The sequence below is a fragment of the Ostrinia furnacalis genome, unplaced genomic scaffold (genome assembly GCF_004193835.3).
Source record: "Ostrinia furnacalis isolate ACB-3 unplaced genomic scaffold, ASM419383v2 OfSCF1126, whole genome shotgun sequence".
Lineage (NCBI taxonomy): Eukaryota > Metazoa > Arthropoda > Insecta > Lepidoptera > Crambidae > Ostrinia > Ostrinia furnacalis.
In genome coordinates, this window is record NW_021131365.1 from 953,016 (window position 1) to 974,383 (window position 21,368).

The window sequence follows — 21,368 nt, forward strand, 5'->3', positions numbered from 1 at the left end:
CGCGAAAACCCTCATTGTAATAATGTTGTGTTGTCAACTTTTTGGCCACTGAGTGTCACAAACTATTTGACGCCGACTGTATACGTGTACGTATACGCATACAAACCCGGTGTGTTACAACCTTTAGGACCGATTATATTCAATCCCTAGATAACTAAACTGCACAATAACAAAAACATAAATAAAAAAGTTATCTAAATAAAATACAGCCCAAAGTAAAAATAAAATTCCACTTTCTACTTTCGTCAAAACAGCAATGATTTCTAAATGTCCTGATGTCAAATATTCCAATATTTACATAACAATACCTAACTATTAAATAGGTACTTAGCATACGACTAAATTATCATAATTAAAAACTATTTGCATTGTCTGTGCGATGCGTACTCCAGTTTTGTAGTATTTAAGTACAAATTGAAGTGCATAAAGTACATAGTATTATGACGAGTATACAAAAAAATACTTGAGTATATTTAAATACATAAATTAACAATGCACTTGGTATACAAGTGTGCTTGGAAGCGCTATGTTTAAAAAAATATCGAAAGATTGGAGCCATTTATACGTATCTAATAGACAGAAAACATCTATTTAAATATCTAAAATAGGGATGATGACTGGGTAATGGAATCGAAATTCTATTTAGTCCGTCAGACAGATAATAAAAAAATTTGGACACATAAGTATACTTATTTATTTTCATAATCCAATAATTACAGTATTATATTGAGTTGAAATGTCGCGTGACGTCACTTTTGAGTAAAAAATCTACTCAAGCGTGACGTAACACGCCATTTCAACTCGATGTAGCACTGTTATTATTTAATTATGAAAGAAAATAAAAAATATGTGTCTAATATTTTCTAATTATCTGTCTGACGGACAAATATGTAATTGAAATTTTGTCATCTAGCCTATTATCTAACAGTGACTGTCCCTACATACATCTTTTACTATTGTGCCCTGTGACTCACCTAACCATAAACAACTCTTAAACCACAGACAAATGCGCTGTTCTCAATTTGTGGTCTCCTTCGATTCTATAATTTATGCTATTGTGCATCCCACTACCTCGCTTACACTATGGCACAGGCAATCTTACATTAATTTCACTATATTTTGATAAAACATAACAAAAATTTACAGATACAATACAATTATACAATTAAGAATCTCAAATTATATTAATTTTAGGTAAGGTCCAAAATCACTTCTTATATTGCACAATTTAGCTAATCACACTAGGTTTTTAAACGGAGAAACACTTGGCCTGTATCTCACCTGATGGTAAGTAATGATCAGGCCGAAGGTGGATGCAAACTTCACCTGGAATCCTCAACCACAGAGGAAATGGCTATCTTACCTCCAACTATTTTAATTATTAAAACAGTGTTGCTAACGTTTTAGTATCTTTATACTATGCATAGACTCCCGATATGCAACCCACACATACATTTATTCGGAATATACGTAAATAAAAAGAGTTTCTATAAAATTTAATAGAACTGATATAGTATAATAGCAAATAATTATAGCAAATAATTATAGCAAATAACAACACTATGGAATATTAATTTCACAGAGAAGACGACACAAATACCCTGAATTGCATTATATTATTGTCTAATATAATACCAATAATAAACATTAAGTTTACTAAAGTGACACCTACACTTATTTTGGCTAGCTATTATTTTTTCTGAGACTCAATGGAGGTAGGCATTAAGTTTAATGAATAGGAAGAACCTTAAGCTTTGACTAAAAATAGTAAGGGCAGTTTTCCACCATAGCGGATACGATGCTAAACGACAGGTCTTATCTCCGCTAAGCTTCAGTTGAACCGTTGAGCACAGCTCTGCTCCGTTAGAAAACTCCGCCTCCGCTCTGATGGAAAACGGCCCTTAATCATCAATAAAATTTACATTAACAGGTCTAGGTCGCTGAACGCATGCCGCTACCAATCGATCAACATGGAAAGCATTGGGGGAGGCCTATGTTCAGCAGTGGACGTCCTGTGGCTGAAATTATGATGATGAGGTCATAACTGAGTCGGTGCCAGAGGTATAGAACAGGTGACATTTTACGTGACAGAGTATACAGGGTGTTAGGTAAATGGGTATATGAGCCGACACTAGCTCATGTTAACATGGGCATATAAATGGTATGGTGAAGTCAGAAATTCGATATCATCATTTTATTTTTTTTTTATTTTCATCAAAATAAATTTTATAAAATCCATTTGTATGAAAATTAAAATAAATAAAATGAAGATATAATTTTTTTTTTATTTTCATCAAAATAAATTATCATCATCATCATCAACAGCCCTTTACAGTCCACTGCTGGACTATGAGCCTCCTCCACTATGGTGGAGGGATTTGCCATAATCTCCACGCTTGGCAGGCGGGTTGGAGATCGCAGTTTAAAAGATTGATGTTTTTCAGAGAGCGCTGCTGCCCATTCTCTATTTGTTGTGTAGTCCCTAAGTCGCCTCTTACGACACCCGCGGGAAGAGTAGGGGTTGGTGACAAATGTATTCTACTCTGCCGTCACCACACGTTCAGACAAAATAAATTTTATAAAATCCGATTTGTATGAAAATTAAAATAATTAAAATGAAGATATCAATTTTCTGACTTCACCATACCATTTATATGCCCATGTTAACATGGGCTACTGTCGGCTCATATACCCATTTACCTAGCACCCTGTATAAGCCTGAAGACAAATGAAGTCTCGCTGACGTTTGAGTTCAGAAAAACACTATCCCGAACCGCTCCCATACCCAAGCACTGGCTTAATTATGTGCTTACCTGTACTAAACATGTTTAGGCATTTATATTCTCAAAAAAATACTTGGGCGTATTATCTCCATTGACTACCAATGATTGCCAATTTTACTTTGGAGTACAAATCACGATATATGGGAACTTTTATCTTATTTACATAATTTTTTATAACACGAGAAATAATCTCACTCGCCAAACACATAACAATCTCACTGGAACTTTGTTTGCAATTTCGTATTGATCGTTAACAGTTGAAAATTTCAATATTAACATGACAAAATCTATCTCATGACCAGCTGCCTATTACAAACTTACACAGTACAATACATGGTTACGTTTAAACCGGTTCATATTTCCAATACGTACACCACATCTAAGTGACAACCGGTTTACATTTATACACATAACGTCACTATGTTATACCGGTTCAAATCTCCAATACATTCAGCTTTTCACAGCGGGTATATCACAAACTTTACACACAACTACATACCGGTTCATACCTCAACCGGGCACATTTCATGCCCGGTTACACCCATAAAGATAATTCCTTTGGAATAGAGCAACAACCACGAGCTATCAAACGAAACCTATTTTGGATGACACTAGGTATCATGTGTGTTAGTGTCAGGATTATTTCACTGTTTTGTACAATAAATCAATCACTGAACCAGTCACCACGTTTCTGAAGCGCAATTTCTCATAAACATCCACTATTACACTCACGTAAAATCGAAGTGTCTCAGAGTTCAAATTTTCAGCGTGCCAATAAGTGCCTCCGAACTGTCAAATAATCAAAAAACGGTTCTATTTGACGTGACGGCATCTCTTTTTATCACAGTGTTGCTGCTATTGACATCTCTCTCGCTCAGTTCTTTGTTGTTCTATTCCGCTACGTATTAACTTTATGGTTGCACCACACCCTATTCATAAACACAAGGCAAGCTTCAAGCCCTATTCACAATCGGGTACTGTCCTAATCGCTCCTCTCACTAAGAACATATTCATATAACGCCTTGCACAGATCGTGCAGAGTCGGGTCTCACCTGCCCCCGCCGCGTTTGTTCAGAGGGTCATACATCTCAGTCTCCGAGTCTATTTCGTCCTCCGAGAGGGACAGGCTGCCGCCGACGCGACGGGTGCGAAGGCCCTCCTGGAAATATATATATAAATATTAAAGATGAGGTGGTGTGTGGCTCGATGAACTGAGGATCTAGGGGTGAATGATGCATGTGGAGGAATGGGATCAGAATAAATAGCTAAGGGGATGCTATGCGAATTTGGAACATGAATACAAATAATACGCAGTTGTTGATAGGGTACGAATTCATATGCTCATTTACCAAGCAAGAATGATCACAAATTCGCAAAGCGTACTAATTGTGAGTACCCTTCTTTAGCAAGATGATGAGATGAATAGTGATTAAAAAGACCTGTAAAATTAGGTGGCTATAAAAGTATAAAATACGCAAATTAAGGTTCTTGCTGCAAGATTACATACACATAAATAGTGCTTAGTATATTCTAAGTTACCTGTGGCCTCGTCGGCGCATTCAAAGGATTTATTAAATTAGGTTTAATTTAATAAGGTAGGTACGCCCACACACACAAAACTCGTCATTATTTCTATATCAATAAGAGTGACTTCCGAAAGATAGGACCAATAGCCAGGCGTTATATGGCGAACCTACCTCATAGATTTAACACAACACCAAGGGAGACTGACAGAATAACACCTGTGCACAATAGCGCACGTTTTTATTTTAATTTAAGCCCAGTTATATCAATAGTACGTCCCAACGCATGTTATTAATAAATACAATCGACAGCATATACGACTATCCATTTTGTAGCAAAATATCATTTATTACCACTCCATAAAGATGTCTTAAATTTTAGTTTCATGTGCCATCGACTGTACTTTATACCCTTACGATTTTGTTAGACAATATTGCAGCACATGTTTTATTTCCCAGTAAAGCAAGCACGTATTTTAGATGCCCCAAAATTACTAAATACACAAAATTAATTTCAATCAGTGCTAACATAGAATAAGAATATTCGTACAAACAACTTTTCAGCTTGAAAATGGATGAAAACTTGGCTTTCAATACAAAATATTGCTATCTAGAAGAACAAGAGAGAAATAAACACATGAAATCATTCAAATTCACTATTAATATGTCGTTAGTTGTATAAGAAAAGTTGTTTGAACTAATACCTTGTCAATAATATAGTACGGATTAAAATCAACCTTATAACCAAATAACATAGGACATAAATTAGTAAGGATTATTTTAGAAGCAGTGTTTTTCCCAAAGCGTGATAATCATAGAGTTAGAGTATAAAGTGTCATAATATCCCCATATTCATATAACAACGCTCAAGAATTTGTGTAAAAGGGTTGCATATTTGAAAATATTTGTATGGATGATGAGCATATTAAATTCAAATACTAAAGTAATTTCACTTTTAATTTTGAGACAAAATAAAGCGAAGAAAAACAGTCTCTATTTTCTTGTATTGCTCGGTCGCCGAGCATGTAGAATTTCGTCCAATAACCCATCCTATGGCTCGCGTGTAATTATATTGCTGTCGCGACTGTACGACAGGCGGCCGCAATGAGTGTGCGATAAGGATGGGTAGCTTGGGGTCATTAGACGAAATTCTACGTGCTAGGCGACCGGGCTTTAGCAGTTTTTTTTTAATATGAACATACTTTCCCAAAACAGAACAATTGAACATCGAAAAATACACGACAAAAGCAACCGTCACCAAATTCCCGAAGCGTCATCACACCCTACCCCGACACGTATTAGGAAATAAAGTATTGAACCCTGAACTACTGTGCGTGCAGTCAATATGTGCCCACCAGTTCCGTGTCACTGATCCACGCGGCGCCCTCCTCTAAGCTCGAGGACATCTGCACAATCACCACTGGGTTTAGCTGCGCGTGCGCATACCAAGCGAATATGGGTCTAAGGCCGTGGGCGTAAAGTTCCAAATCAAAAATGAGTTGAATTAAATTGGAACCTTATGTCAGACTATTTTTATGATAATAAGGTCTAAAATCTTGTAAAAGAAACATTACTGTACAGTCAGCTTTATATAGTTCATATAGTGACACTCAGCCGAACGTCCACCGCCGGCTAAACTAAGTTAGTTTAGCTTAGTTCGCATAGTTGAGCCAGTTTTTCATACATGTGCGTCCACCGCAAACTATGCCAGCTAAGCTACGTAAAATGCTCCAGCTAAGTGGAACTTACTTAGCTCGGTTAACTCGACGTTCTAGCACTAACGTAGTTTTAGCTTATTTGTAGGTGGACGGACAACGTAGTTCTAGTNGTTTATCAATACCATCACAAATATTTTTCTTAAATTTGTCAATTCGGTTAGTTGTTATTGGCCTACAAACAACATCCACTGTACTAGGGACATGATGGTGTTCAAATGTGGCCAATTGTCCACTATGATCTGAACTAAGGCAATTAATTATTGATTTACTTTGAATATCACAGTTACAAAAAATGTTATCTAAGCAAGTAGCTGATGTTGGAGTGATTCTAGTAGGCTCATTGAAAAGATGTGATAAATTAAAAGATTTAAAAAGGTTTAAGAATCTTATTTTATATTGAGTATTATCTAATAAATCTATATTAAAATCTCCACATACAACTACTCTCTTATTTGATTTAAATACCTTTTTTAAGACCTCCTCCATAGTGGATTCGAATAATTGGTAATTTGCAGATGGGGGCTTGTACACACTTACAATTATATACTGCTCTAGCTCTGCACACGCAAGCTCAATAGTTCGTTCGACTGAGAGTGAAACAATATCTTTCCTTTCTTTGCATTTAAATTGGTTATTTAATAGTATGAGTGACCCCCCTCTAATAGCCGACTTCCTGGTGAACGAACTACAAACTTTATAATTACCTATATAAAACATTAATTCATATTTTTTTAACCAATGTTCTGTTATGCATAATACGTGAACATTGTACTTTTTTAAAAACAATTCTAATTCTAATTCTTTGCCAGCCAGGCCTTGTAAATTTTGATGAACAATATTAAAACCTTTTAAAGACCTGTCTGTTGTCATCCCTCTCAGTTTAAATCAGAGGTCGTCACAGAAATATTAGTATTTCTACTAATAATATCAAAATCTTTAATAAGTTTTGTGTTAATAACACAGTTAATATTATATGCTAACAAAGTAGCAAGTTTTAATTTTATGCTTTGGGGCAGGTGTAAAGAGCTGCCTGTCATTAAGAACTTATTATTAATAAANCTTTAGCTTAGCTTAGTAACTGAGTTTAGTTTTCATTTAGTTTAGCCGGCGGTGGACGATTGGCTCTAAAGTAGCCAAAAAGTTTGCAACACGTCTTTGTTACGATTGGAAATAGATTGTGATGTCAACTTTGACCACTTTCGAGTGTCACGTACTATTTGACGCTGACTGTACGTCAACTCGGCTCCAGTCATCGATTTTGAATGAACTTGTGACTTATGCCCACAGCATTAGAACCATTTCCGCTTGACTCAACAAAAGAATATGCGCTCTGTGTTGCCAATTAGAATATTTACAAAAGACCTAGACAAAGTAACGTAACGAATCGATTAATTTAATTCCAGTTGCAAGAAAATTGTAGCAGCCTTCGCCACTAGTTACGCCGACACCAATTTTTGCTGGTTTTTTCTTCTGTTGATGGTAAAGGTATACCATATTAAGCTAACTCTTTAGTTACAAATGATACTCGTAAGTCATGTACAGACAGACTATTTACTTCTTAGCATTGAATAATTCAGTCTACTTCTTTGAACCTACAATAAATATGTTTAAAAAAATCTACTACTAAATAAATACAATAGGAACACTTTTACGCTAACGCTTTAAAATTCATTTATTCGCTATCAAACTGTTTCAAAAACCCGAAGTTATTTACGTTCCATTCATCCGGGTCTACAACCTAATCCCACGCCTCACCTCGAGAATCCCAGCGCTGGGCTCCGAAGCGTAACCCTCGAAGTGTCGCTGGTCTTCGTCGTAGTCGGACGACGATGCCGAATCGTTGTCGACGTCACGGCCTGTCCGGACCGAGCACACCATTTGGGCAAGATCCGTGAAGGTGTAACTGGAATATGGGAGAGGGTTATGGTATCTACTGCTAGTTTTCCATGAGCTGAGACTGGCAATGTTCGTCGAACGTTCGTTTGTCTATTAACACGATGTTGAGTTTGACATTAAGTATTTGGAAGTGGAAATGAAAGAGAAAGAACTAAATAATAAGCGATGATCTACGTCAGCGATGAACGCTACAAGAGGCGACGCAATAAGTCTAACTTGGTCCATCAAAACAACACCTTTCCCTTCGGTTTAAGTGTCCCTCCGTGACGAGATTAGAAACTCAAAATTTGTCGCATCGTGTAGCGTTATGTCGCGTAGCGTAGTTTGCCGCTGACATAGATACCACGCAAGAAGACTTACATTACATTATCACCACTTCTACTGGTAAGCTTTCCATTACCTTTAATCTGGAACTACTCTGCTATCACCCTTATTCCTGACATGCAAAGCTTACAGCATCTCGACTGCACTACTATTTTTATTATAGGGTAAGTTTGTAAGCGAAGATAATTACTAGTTTAATAGAAGCAGCACTGCAACCGCTGACCCCACCTCCTCTATTTTCTACACAAACAAAAAATCTTCCAATGTTTTTTGGGTGACGACTTTGGAGTACCAACCAACTAGAGCACTGAGTAGACCAACTGCGACTTAGAAAACACCTAGACTCTATGTAGACCTGCTGTGTTCTAGATAGCCCAAGACTTACGCAGTCAGAGTAGACTCGATATAGACCTACGGGATTCTGGATAGACCAACCAGGTCCTTACAACTTGAACTTAAAAGGTGGTCTACTAAGTAGTAGACCACCTTTTGGTATAAGTAAGGTATAAGTATATAATAGTATAAGCTATAGGAAGTCCAACTGTCTCTCTGGGTCTTCTAACTGTCGTTCTGGCTTAATCAGAGGGGCACTGAGTGGACCAACCGAAGCACTAAGTAGACCTACTGGGACTCTGAGTAGACCAATAGACTATGAAGGCTGACGCCGCCGCCGCCGCCTCGCCGCTGGCCCTCGAAGTAGATAGTAGTCCAATAGTGACTTAGATAAGACCAATAGGATCTATGTAGTCCTGCTGCGTTCTAGGTAGACCAACACTCACTCAGTGAGCGAGGGCTGCACGTCAGGCCGGCGGCCCTCGCACGCGGCGCCGCTGACGCCGCCGCCGCCGCCGCGCCGCTGGCCCTCGAAGTAGGCGGCGCCGTGCCGGTAGCCCACCTCGCGGATCTCGTCGAAGGAACCGAACTGGAGCGTCTTGTAGTCTAGGGCTCTAAGTAGACCAACTAGGACGCTGAGTAGACCACTTGCGACTTACAGTAGACCAATAGACTCTATGTAAACCTACTGGAATTCTGGGTAGACCAACCAACCGGGACACTAAGTAGACCATCTGTCACTCTGGGTAGTTCAAATGTTCTTTAGACCACTTAACTGTCTATTTGGACCCTGCAACTGACGCTGAGTAGACCATCTGTAACTCTGGGTAGTTCAACTGTTCTCTGGGTCTTCTAACTGTCGTTCTGGCTAAACCAAGGGGGCACTAAGTAGACCAATAGTCTATGAGGACTCACTCGGTCAGCGAGGGCTGCACGTCAGGCCGGCGGCCCTCGCACGCGGCGCCGCTGACGCCGCCGCCGCCGCCCCGCCGCTGGCCCTCGAAGTAGATACTAGTCCAAGAGCGACTTAGAGAAGACCAATAGGATCTATGTAGACCTGCAGGTGTTCTAAGTAGACCAAGACTCACTCAGTGAGCGAGGGCTGCACGTCAGGCCGCCGGCCCTCGCACGCGGCGCCGCTGACGCCGCCGCCGCCGCCCCGCCGCTGGCCCTCGAAGTAGATAGTAGTCCAGTAGCGACTTAGAGAAGACCAATAGGATCTATGTAGACCTGGTGTGTTCTAAGAAGACCAAGACTCAAAGTTGGCGGCGCCGTGCCGGTAGCCCACCTCGCGGATCTCGTCGATCTGGATTGAAGATTCTGGGTAGACCAACCGTGACGCTGAGTAGACCACCTATCATTCTGGGTAGTCCAACTGTTCTCTGGGTCTTCTTACTGTCGTTCTGGCTAAACCAAGAGGGCACTGAGTAGTCCAACTGGGGCTCTATGTAGACCAATAGACAGAACACTCACTCAGTGAGCGAGGGCTGCACGTCAGGCCGCCGGCCCTCGCACGCGGCGCCGCTGACGCCGCCGCCGCCGCCCCGCCGCTGGCCCTCGAAGTAGATAGTAGTCCAATAGCGACTTAGAGAAGACCGATAGACTCGTGTACACCTGGTGTGTTCTAAGAAGACCAAGACTCATAGTTGGCGGCGCCGTGCCGGTAGCCCACCTCGCGGATCTCGTCGATCTGGATTGAAGATTCTGGGTAGACCAACCGTGACGCTGAGTAGACCATCTGTCACTCTGGGTAGTCCAACTGTTCTCTGGGTCTTCTAACTTATCACTTTGGCTAAATCAAGGGGGCACTAAGTAGTCCAACTGGGGCTCTAAGTAGACCAATAGACTATGACGACTCACTCAGTGAGCGAGGGCTGCACGTCAGGCCGCCGGCCCTCGCACGCGGCGCCGCTGACGCCGCCGCCGCCGCCCCGCCGCTGGCCCTCGAAGTAGGCGGCGCCGTGCCGGTAGCCCACCTCGCGGATCTCGTCGAAGGAACCGAACTGGAGCGTCTTGTAGTCTAGGGCTCTAAGTAGACCGACTAGGACGATGAGTAGACCATCTGTCACTCTGAGTAGTCCAACTGTTCTCTGGACCATTTAACTGTCTCTTTGGACCCTGCGACTGACCCTGAGTATACCAACTGTTACTCTAAGACAAGGATAGACCACTTGCGACTTAGAGTAGACCATTAGAATCTATGTAAACCTACTGGGATTCTGGGTAGACCAACCGAGACACTAAGTACACCATCTGTCACTCTGGGTAGTCCAACTGTTCTCTGGGTCTTCTAACAGTAGCCCACCTCGTGGATTTCATCGAAGGACCCGAACTGGAGGGTTTTGTAGTCTGGGGCTCACTAGTCCAAGAGCGACTTTGAGAAGACCTATAAATAGACCTGGTGTGTTTTAAGTAGACCAAGACTCACTCAGTGAGCGAAGGCTGCACGTCAGGCCGGCGGCCCTCGCACGCGGCGCCGCTGACGCCGCCGCCGCCGCCCCGCCGCTGGCCCTCGAAGTAGATACTAGTCCAAGAGCGACTTAGAGAAGACCAATAGGATCTATGTAAACCTTCTGGGTAGACCAACCGTGACGCTGAGTAGACGATATATCACTGGGTGTTCTCTGGGTCTTCTAACTGTCGTTCTGGCTAAACCAAGGGGGCAATGAGTAGACCGTCTGTTACGCTGGGTAGTCCGACTGTCACGCTGGTCCTTGCAACTGACCCTGAGCAGGCCAAATGTTACTCTGGGTCATTCAGGATAGACCTAGTAGGAGTAAGACTCACTCAGTGAGCGAGGGCTGCACGTCAGGCCGGCGGCCCTCGCACGCGGCGCCGCTGACGCCGCCGCCGCCGCCGCGCCGCTGGCCCTCGAAGTAGGCGGCGCCGTGCCGGTAGCCCACCTCGCGGATCTCGTCGAAGGACCCAACTGGAGCGTCTTGTAGTTTAGGGCTCTAAGTAGACCGACTAGGACGATGGATAGACCACTTGCGACTTAAGAGTAGACCAATAGAATTTATGTAGACCTACTGGGATTCTGGGTAGACCAACCGTGACGCTGAGTAGACCGTCTGTCACTCTGGGTAGTTCAAATGTTCTTTAGACAACTTAACTGTCCATTTGGACCCTGTAACTGACCCTGAATAAACCAACTGTTACTCTGGGACAAGGATAGACCACTTGCGACTTAGAGTAGACCATTAGAATCTATGTAAACCTACTGGGATTCTGGGTAGACCAACCGAGACACTAAGTACACCATCTGTCACTCTGGGTAGTCCAACTGTTCTCTGGGTCTTCTAACAGTAGCCCACCTCGTGGATCTCATCGAAGGACCCGAACTGGAGGGTTTTGTAGTCTGGGGCTCACTAGTCCAAGAGCGACTTTGAGAAGACCTATAAATAGACCTGGTGTGTTTTAAGTAGACCAAGACTCACTCAGTGAGCGCAGGATCATTCAGGATAGACCTAGTAGGAGTAAGACTCACTCAGTGAGCGAGGGCTGCACGTCAGGCCGGCGGCCCTCGCACGCGGCGCCGCTGACGCCGCCGCCGCCGCCGCGCCGCTGGCCCTCGAAGTAGGCGGCGCCGTGCCGGTAGCCCACCTCGCGGATCTCGTCGAAGGAACCGAACTGGAGGGTCTGGTAGTCTAGGGCTCTAAGTAGACCGACTAGGACGCTGAGTAGACAATTTGCGACTTACAGTAGACCAATAGACTTTATGTAAACCTACTGGAATTCTGGGTAGACCAACCAACCGGGACACTAAGTAGACCATCTGTCACTCTGGGTAGTTCAAATGTTCTTTAGACCACTTAACTGACTATTTGGACCCTGCAACTGACGCTGAGTAGACCACCTGTAACTCTGGGTAGTTCAACTGTTCTCTGGGTCTTCTAACTGTCGTTCTGGCTAAACCAAGAGGGCACTGAGTAGACCAACTGGGGCACTGGGTAGACCATCTGCGACTAAGACTAGACAATAGACTCTAAGTAGACCTTCTAGGATCCTGAGTAGAAAAATGAGTAGACCAGCTGCTACTACGGGTAATCCAACAGTTACTCTGAGTCATCCAGGTCACTATCACTCAGGAGAGACCTAGTAGGAGTAAGACTCACTCAGTGAGCGAAGGCTGCACGTCAGGCCGGCGGCCCTCGCACGCGGCGCCGCTGACGCCGCCGCCGCCGCCGCGCCGCTGGCCCTCGAAGTAGGCGGCGCCGTGCCGGTAGCCCACCTCGCGGATCTCGTCGAAGGAACCGAACTGGAGCGTCTTGTACGCGTCGATTGGGGGTCGAATGTACTCGCAGTAGTCGGATTTTTTCACTTCCTGCATAGAAACAAACAGATAATGTATTGTACACATTGTACACACAATTTATTAAGACCATAACTCGCTAGAGCTTATACAGTCAGTGCCCGAGGTATGGGAGCGCCACGAAAAGGGTAACATTGACAACGACATGAAAGAGCATATAAATCTGAAGTCTCGTCGACTTTTGACCGTCACAAAAACACCCTCCCATGCCCCTCAGGAGCTGACTGAGTTAAGCGCTAAATGTATAGATTGGCACGTATAGGTGGCCATATCGGTATTTTTATCATAGAATTATAATAAATACGGAAGAAGGCAAGAGTTCACCAACCTGGCCTTAATCAATTTTCCTATAATTTTTTATCAAGTCTGTAACGGACCGAGTACTAGAAATAATTAACTTAATTAATTAAAAGAATAAGAGATATTGAAATACACTGTATATCTGTGCATACCTCTAATTGTCTGTTGCAAGACACGTAAGCAAGTCTACTTTGGATATCAGGCAAGTTTGGCACTTTCACTGGAGTCGTGAATGGGTTCCATCTGAAATGATAATGATTTTGCTTTATATAGGCATGACAAACTGCAGGATTTTTAAATGATTGCAAGATAAAATCGCAACAGAATCGCGGAATTTGTCCCTCGCAGCGCAAAGCTTAATGTTTTGAATTATGTAATTAAATATTCCAATAATGAATGAAATCTGATTGTTTATTCAAAACATTTCTTCAGATTTCATTCATTATTGGAGAATGAAATCTGACTGGTTATTCAGAACATTTCTCCGCTCCGCCTTGGTGGTAACCAAGCCCAAGTCTGGGGGAACCTCCAGGCCAACCAACCTTCCAAAGTTCTTATATTTACCTCTTCCACAGTAACCACCAGCCGGACAGGTCGTCTCCGTAGTTGGTCAGGTCCACGTCATCCTGGGAGCCCACGTCAATCGCCAAGATGTGCTTAGCGCCCAAAGACCTCATGACATCCGCTGAAAACGGAATAAATGCAATAAAATCCTCAAAAATTAAAGTCAAAGAAATCAAAAGGTAAACAGAGTGTGAGTTTACATCAAACAGTACAGCGCGTACTACGAGGGCGGCACTGAAAATTTCGGGAATCAAGGAAGTGAAACAACATTACTATTTAAAAATGTATTTATTGCTTTTTAAAGTATTCTCCGCGAAATTTGACACATTTTTCCATACACGAAACCAATCATTGAAGCAACCATTGCATTCGGAAGTTTGGGTCTCCAAAATGGCCGTTTTGTAGGCTTCCACAGCTTCTTCAGGTGATGAAAATCTCTGACCACGCAATTTATTCTTTATTTAAGGGAAAGTATAGAAATCATTAGGGCTTAGGTCGAGGCTGTACGGCGGATGGACTAATAATTCTATGTTTTCTTGCTCTAAAAACTCCTTTGTTCAGTGCGCGGTGTGAGAACTCGCATTGTCGTGATGGAGGATGATGCGGCGGTTGCAGTTCTCTTTACGGAGTTCAGAAACGACCTGTGGCAAACAAATGCTAGCATACTAATCTGCATTAACCGTTCTTTGTCCCCCAAGAGGAATAGTCGCAACATGGCCGGTTTTGGAGACAAACGTGGCCACCATTTTTTTTGCAACACTCCGTGAACGAACAATTTTTGTTGGCTTTAATTCATTTTCGAACACCCAAACTCGTGACTGGTTTTTTGTTTCGGGTTCGTACGCGTATATCCATGATTCGTCACCTGATACGATGTTGTATACAGCATTTGAGGATCCTGCATGTAATCTCCCGAGAGTTCTGACGCACCAAGTAACGCGAGCTGCTTTTTGCTCTTCACAGAGCGAATGCGGTATCCATCGGGAAAACAACTTTTTTACACCTAATTGTTCATGCAAGATTATTTGTATTTGACTCATGCCAATGTCTAAAGTTGCCTGAATTTCGCGGTATATCACATGTCGATCTTCTTCAATCAGCTTACGCACAGCATCAACGTTTTCTTAGGTGACTGCAGTTTTTGGACGACCTTGACGGGGATCATCACTGAGCTTGACACGTCCACGTTGAAATTCAGGAAACTAGCGATAAATTGTGGTTTTGGATGGGGCTTCATTACCAAATGCAGAAATCATCCGGTCAACACACTGTTTTTGTGTTAAACCACTTCAAAAGTCATAATAAATCATCGCTCTTGAATTTTCTCGAGTCAATTCCATTTTCTCAACGACTAAACAAGTTTGACAAGACCTTGTGATACGACCGAGAATCTTTTTTTAAATAAATAAATGGTATACGATTTTTAAAACCCTGGACTTTGCAATTAAATAGATTTTAATATGACTGGAACAGTGGAAATATTCCATTCCCGATACTTTTAGTGCAGCCCTCGTAGCGGATACTTTCAAAATCTAAAATATTCAAACATTTTTTAAACGCACTCACACTCACTAGTGACGACGTTATTTGATGTAAACTCGCAATCGGAGGGCAGTAGTCAATGGAAAGAATTTATTGATTTTATAAATCTTTTGGTGATTTATGATACTCATTATTATTGCTAAGAACCTAAGATACCACTGTTTCGAATCGTCACCATACTGGAATTGAATGCATTCAAATACCTTCGTTTCTTTTCAGCACTGCCCATATAACCAAAAGCATCAAGTTAACATTTTTGTTGCGGAATAGCCAGTGCTTAGCATGTGCTGCTGTTGTTTATAGACTCAAACTCAATGGTGTGCATTGTATACTGTTTACTAGTGGACTGACGTATGATGATATTACTGATCGTCACTTACAATTTTCCACCTTTCTTCGGGGTCGAACCAAGGAACCAATAGTTGCAAGCTTCCACTCAAATTGTTTACTCCAGTTCAGATCCAAGAGCACTAAATATTACTTAAATATTAAGCCACATGCACACTAAACCTATTGTCAGCAGAAAATGAGCAGGCTCACTAAAAACATCTCTGATGGGAATAAAAGATATACAGAGTAATTCTTTCACATTTCACCAAAAATAGGTAAACTTTTGTTACATTGGTAAACGCGTTGAAAAAACATATTAGATTTTTTTTGTTGCAAAATCACACCTACATAAGATGCCACGGTCTTTTTGGAAGTGAGCAGTGAACGTCACTAGGCTAAAACAAAGATGCCACAGTCCTTTAATTCGCTGCGTTACAGCCTCTCACAATCAACCTCTGCCAATACGTTTAGTGCGCACGCGTCTTTAAAACAAAAACATACAACAAACCTGGCACATTATTCGTGTAGCATCCATCTAGCAGGAGGTGTCCGTCCATCGGGTCGCAAATCGGCGGGAAGATTCCCGCGATGCTCATAGACGCTCGACAGTACCGCCAGAGCATACCTGCGTTTCGTTTCGCGCGCCATCACTTACCCGCAGGCGAAACCGAGTGTAAATATACGTGCGTATAATCATATAAAAGTGGTGATTGTCATTTTACGTCTAAAAGTGGTACGTGATTGTCAATGTGGGTACGATTACGGGATATAGGTGAAGAAAATTGGATGCGTTTAGGCGATGCTGGAATAGAGGGCGCCACGGTATGACCTAGCTTAAACAAAAATGCGCTTTCCTTCCAAGTTGTATTGCAATTTTCAGATCACCGTCGGTAGTGACGATGACGAAAAAGTATGAATGATTCAAAATTTCACTTTCACTGTAGCAGCAAAAATATTCATAGAAAGATTAGGACGTTTTTTTTTTCACACCAAGTGAAAAGCAGATAACGAAAGAATTTTGATGCTACCATCTTATGCTTCAGACAGTTGAATAACTTTGCTGCATTCTGGATAGCATAATTTGACCAGTCAAAACAATAATGATGTGTTAATTATCAGGTTTAATGAAATGTCAATCTAGAAGCAGTGACGTAGCGAAAGGCAAAATGCAAACCGCAATGCCGTAACACGCAGCAGGAAATATTTCGCAAATTATCGAATGTTGGTGAAGATTAAAATACCTGTAACATGGAAAAGTTGCACCTAGTCAGCAACTGCAAAGAACTTATGCATAATATGGATGGTGCTAATGCCCGCAGCTGGATGGTAATCACTGAAGTATGATCAAAATCGTTATGAACATTTTAGATTAGCCAAGGACCGTGCTAGTACATAATAATATGCTTAGGTTAGACCTTAATGCAGCTGTGCATTTTGATCAGATGATGTATAAATTAATACTATAGAAAAGCCCATCTAAGCTTACCTCGAAACATTATCCAAAGTGATAGCGAAATTATACACCTTTGTGAAGAAAAGAAAAATCGTCTGGATCAATGTCCTACACGCTATTAGTACGTCCTATCTCAGCCCCTGAAAACTATACTAATATTCTCCTAAAATGACGATGAGCCAACTTCAAAGCATGAATATAGGTGTCAATCAACGTCCAAAGATTGTCCAAGTCATGGGTAGCTCAATAATGAGGGATGAAGTAAAGCCGCGTTTTTCAATTCACCACAACCTTCTTGCACCTTTCAATATAACAAATAGCTACGTGGTCTTAAAAATCAGATGTATTGTGAAATATTGCGTAGTGCTCTAAAAATGAAATCACTAAAACCGGTGCGTAACGTTCTAAATCGCCAAAATTTCCGTTGAACAGTAAAAGATCCCCACATCGACAAATCAAGGTATTTCCTAAACCAATCTACAATATTTACACTCAGCCTACACCGTGCAGCGGCCGTCGCGACATTCGCTCGACCAAGTGCTTTGTGATTGGTTTACCTGGCAGATTGTTGACGTAACCGCCGTCCAATAATAGGTGGCCGTCTACAGGGTCGCAGAGTGGGGGCATGTATCCGCTCAACGACATCGAGGCGCGAATGTAACGCCAGAGCGAACCTGCGACGCGCGAATACGTTAGACATCATGTACGTTCTCTGTGGGCTGGGTAGAGTGGACACCCTAGTCGATTGTCATTTTTTATGAGCTGTCAAAATGCAATTTTGGATGGCGATGGGGACTTTGTATGACGTCATTAGGTCGCGAACTCAATTGACCGACAATTTATTGGTTTCAAAGCTACTAAAAATGTAATTTTCCAATTAAAGGGCTAGAATGAAATATTTTGATAAAGAAGTTATAGTGTAATATTTTTTATTTATGTCAACTAATTTTTATTTTTCAAATAAATCATCGATACCACCAGATATAAAATTACATGAACGCTTGAATGAGCAAATGGGTAACACTTATCAAGATTCTATGAATTCGCAATTCATGCCACATTGTTTCAATATGTCCTATATCCAAACACATAATCCCAGAAAATGTATGATGCTTCAACCAAATGTATTAGAAATTGCATAAAATTAGTTTAGAGACAGAAATGCGGCAACACCAGGTTTTATTCGTTGCCCGTAGTATGTTGATGTGGCAATACTAAAAAGAGTTTCTGTGGATAATTTACACCAGTGCTGCAGTGTGAGTTAGATTAGACAACACAGTCCATGGAAAGGAAATGTGAAGATGCCATCCCATAGATTTGTGTTTTGTCATTCGGGAGGTTTACCGACCCAAAACTATTTTATTTTCTTATAGCTACGGCGACACAGGTAAGTATTTTATTAATGGACTTATATTACGATGAGGATAGTCGCTACAGTATTTCTACATGCATCATGCTAATGGAATTACTCGATTCTGTTAAGATCGCAACAGAAGCGCATACTATACTTCTAAAATTGATTCCCTCTGAGCACAGCAAAGACTATGCGGATTTTTCAATTTTAGTGAGTGAAAATCAAGTTAGATATGTGAAATGCTTCGATTCGAATCTATACAAGTATTATTGTCAAATCTAACACCAGATTGATAAGATGGACTATATCCCAAAGTTAAATTAACACGTCAAAACTTTGTAAAAGACGAAAAGAAAAAAGATATTGGAAATAACATTAATTACGTTAATTAGCTAAAATATGCCAATAAAAAACAAGTCATTTACTGAACCAAGCAGGAACAAAACTCGAGAGAAGACAGATACACCAAACCTTTTTAGGATTCCGTAGTCCTGATAAGGAACCCTTATATTTAGTAGAAGTTAAAGAATTCAAAATCCAAACAGTAAAAACAGATTTGAATTGTTTCTTTAATATAATGTTAACACGCCTTTTACCGCATTTATAATTCCCAAAATTATTAATAAACTACAAGCAAAAGCGTTCAAACTCGTGCGCACATCTATTGCGATCCAAAACAGAAAACTAAGATGGCGATATGGTGGGAAAGATCAACGTAACATAAAGATGAAACTAAAAACCACACTCATGCATATACATGAAGAAAATGGAAATAAGATACTGATGATGTGGATGAAATGTATGAGATACGACCAATACATACACCATTTGATACTCGCATCCAACCCGACATTGTAACGTACCGATTTTAAATTTTCAAATATGGAACTGTCAAGCGTTATTCGGTAAACCAATCACAAGCGCTCAATTTTTTTTTTAGGTAAGTAATGGCAACCCAAAGCAAATGTCGGATTCGTAAGAATTTTTTGATTATAAAAATAGCGATTAGAAATACAGGGGGTGTGGCAACACCGAGTGAGGGACGACATAAACAAATACATATTTTTGTAAATACATATCTTATTTGACACGAACGTACACGTTGATTCATACAAACACATATAAATGCAAGTGAGTGTGGTTGTAAAAGGATTAAACAAAACACTGTAGCGGATAAATAAAAACGATAAATAAATAGCATAACCTAAAAATGTCACGTCATACGAGAGAGACAGTTGAATGAATTAGAACGAGACGGGAATATCTCTGGTCTCTGATAATTTAATTATGACGCAACATCAGTATCGTAGCCACCATAGATATCAAAAATCGTATGATGGCATAGACAAATCCGCAAAATGAAAACATAAAAAACAACATACGAGCTTCAACATCGTTTCATGAAGCTGTGGATGATACTGACACACAAACATTAAATATTTCAATATCAAATACCTCGTCATATCTGGTCAGCAGATTGGGAGGCAAAAATCGTATATTATTTACTACATATTACGTGACATTTACCATGCATGTTGACGTCATACTTTTACAGATTCACAACAAAAGTAAGTCTTATTACACCAACAAGGAAAGTTCAATTTCCATTGCATATTGGACGTCACCAAAAATATATTTTACGAAGCAAAAAATATCTTTGGGTTAGTAAAGTGCAAATGAAGCTTTAAAACGGTTACTTAAAATAAAACACATAAAATTTCCTGTCCATGATTGTGTTGTGTTAGATTTTATATGACTTTTTCATATAATACACATAGATATAATATGTATAAGTTGTGTAACACATAAACTGTTAATTGTTAGAATAACAATTCTGTAAAATCGTCCAAAACTTTTGTATTTTATATATTTTTTGAAGACACTAAAAAGTGTAGAAGTCAGACAAGAATTTTGTATCAAATAAGTATTATGAATCTACTATCAAACTTAGATTCAAGGGAAAAATAGTAATTATCTATATTGAAGTATACTATGAACCGTGAAGTATATTTCGTGTTGAAACACAAAATTCTTGACCAACTCCACACTAAGTTGATCCGAAGTGTGTAATCGCCCTTAGGCATTAGTTGCACCGCCGATGAGAAAGCGACTATCAACTATTTTTTTGCTCAAGAAACGTGCAATAGACTCTGATGTAGGTCATGAGTCAATAAGGGTTCATCCATAAAGTACGTCACATGTAAAGAGGGGGGGAGGGGGTCGACAAAGTGTGACATGGTGTGACAAGGGGTGGGAGGGGTCCTAAGTTTCGTGACATCACATTTCAAAATCTAATATATCTAGAGGTACTAATCGCGTAATTTGAAATATAAATTAAACTAAAAAATACCCCACCACTTAAGCACAACTCCGTCGAAGTCGAAAACCTACGAGAGTCTTAATGGGCAACCAATGAAGCCATTAAATCAATAAAATCTTTTGAAGGAATTATTTCAGATTTAAAATCTAATTCTGGCCTATAATGCCGCCAAACGCACCATACCTCGCGCGTGATTTTATTGTTTCTATTTGTTGCTATTTTTTTTTTAATTTAATAATTTTTCAATGTGAAATTGCAAAACATGTGACGTCACACTAGGGAGGGGGGGGTCTCAGAAATGTGACCACCTGTGACAAGGACGGGGGAGGGGTAAAAAAATCATGGAATTCGTGTGACGTACTTTATGGATGGCCCCTAAGAGACATTTTTTTACCTTTCCTTATCCATATTTTATTAGAAATAACGATATTTTATACCATACAATTGAAATTTTTCACGATACCGGCAAAGAGTAGTTTGTAACATAGCTGAAACGTTAAGCTGTAAGTACTCATGTACTACAGTCAACGTCAAATATTTCGTGACACCCAAAGTGGCCCAAAAGTTGACAACACAACCTTATTCCAATGAGGGTTTTCGCGAATGAAAAATCCGC

General features: G+C 40.7%; 1 protein-coding gene across 1 annotated transcript in view; it reads right to left on the reverse strand.

The window, feature by feature from the left end:
• Nucleotides 1–3,692: 3,692 nt before the first annotated feature.
• The window catches only part of sws (patatin like phospholipase domain containing sws), a 52,135-nt gene continuing 34,459 nt past the window's right edge, over nucleotides 3,693–21,368 (reverse strand). Inside the window, exons 23-30 of the mRNA XM_028302431.1 lie at nucleotides 17,636–17,752; nucleotides 16,134–16,250; nucleotides 13,754–13,874; nucleotides 13,342–13,432; nucleotides 12,693–12,901; nucleotides 7,780–7,927; nucleotides 5,662–5,712; nucleotides 3,693–3,942 (exon numbers count right to left, since the gene is read on the reverse strand). Of these exons, the coding sequence (XP_028158232.1) occupies nucleotides 3,832–3,942; nucleotides 5,662–5,712; nucleotides 7,780–7,927; nucleotides 12,693–12,901; nucleotides 13,342–13,432; nucleotides 13,754–13,874; nucleotides 16,134–16,250; nucleotides 17,636–17,752 (965 nt within the window). The 3' untranslated portion in view covers nucleotides 3,693–3,831. The remainder of the gene's footprint in view (nucleotides 3,943–5,661; nucleotides 5,713–7,779; nucleotides 7,928–12,692; nucleotides 12,902–13,341; nucleotides 13,433–13,753; nucleotides 13,875–16,133; nucleotides 16,251–17,635; nucleotides 17,753–21,368) is intronic.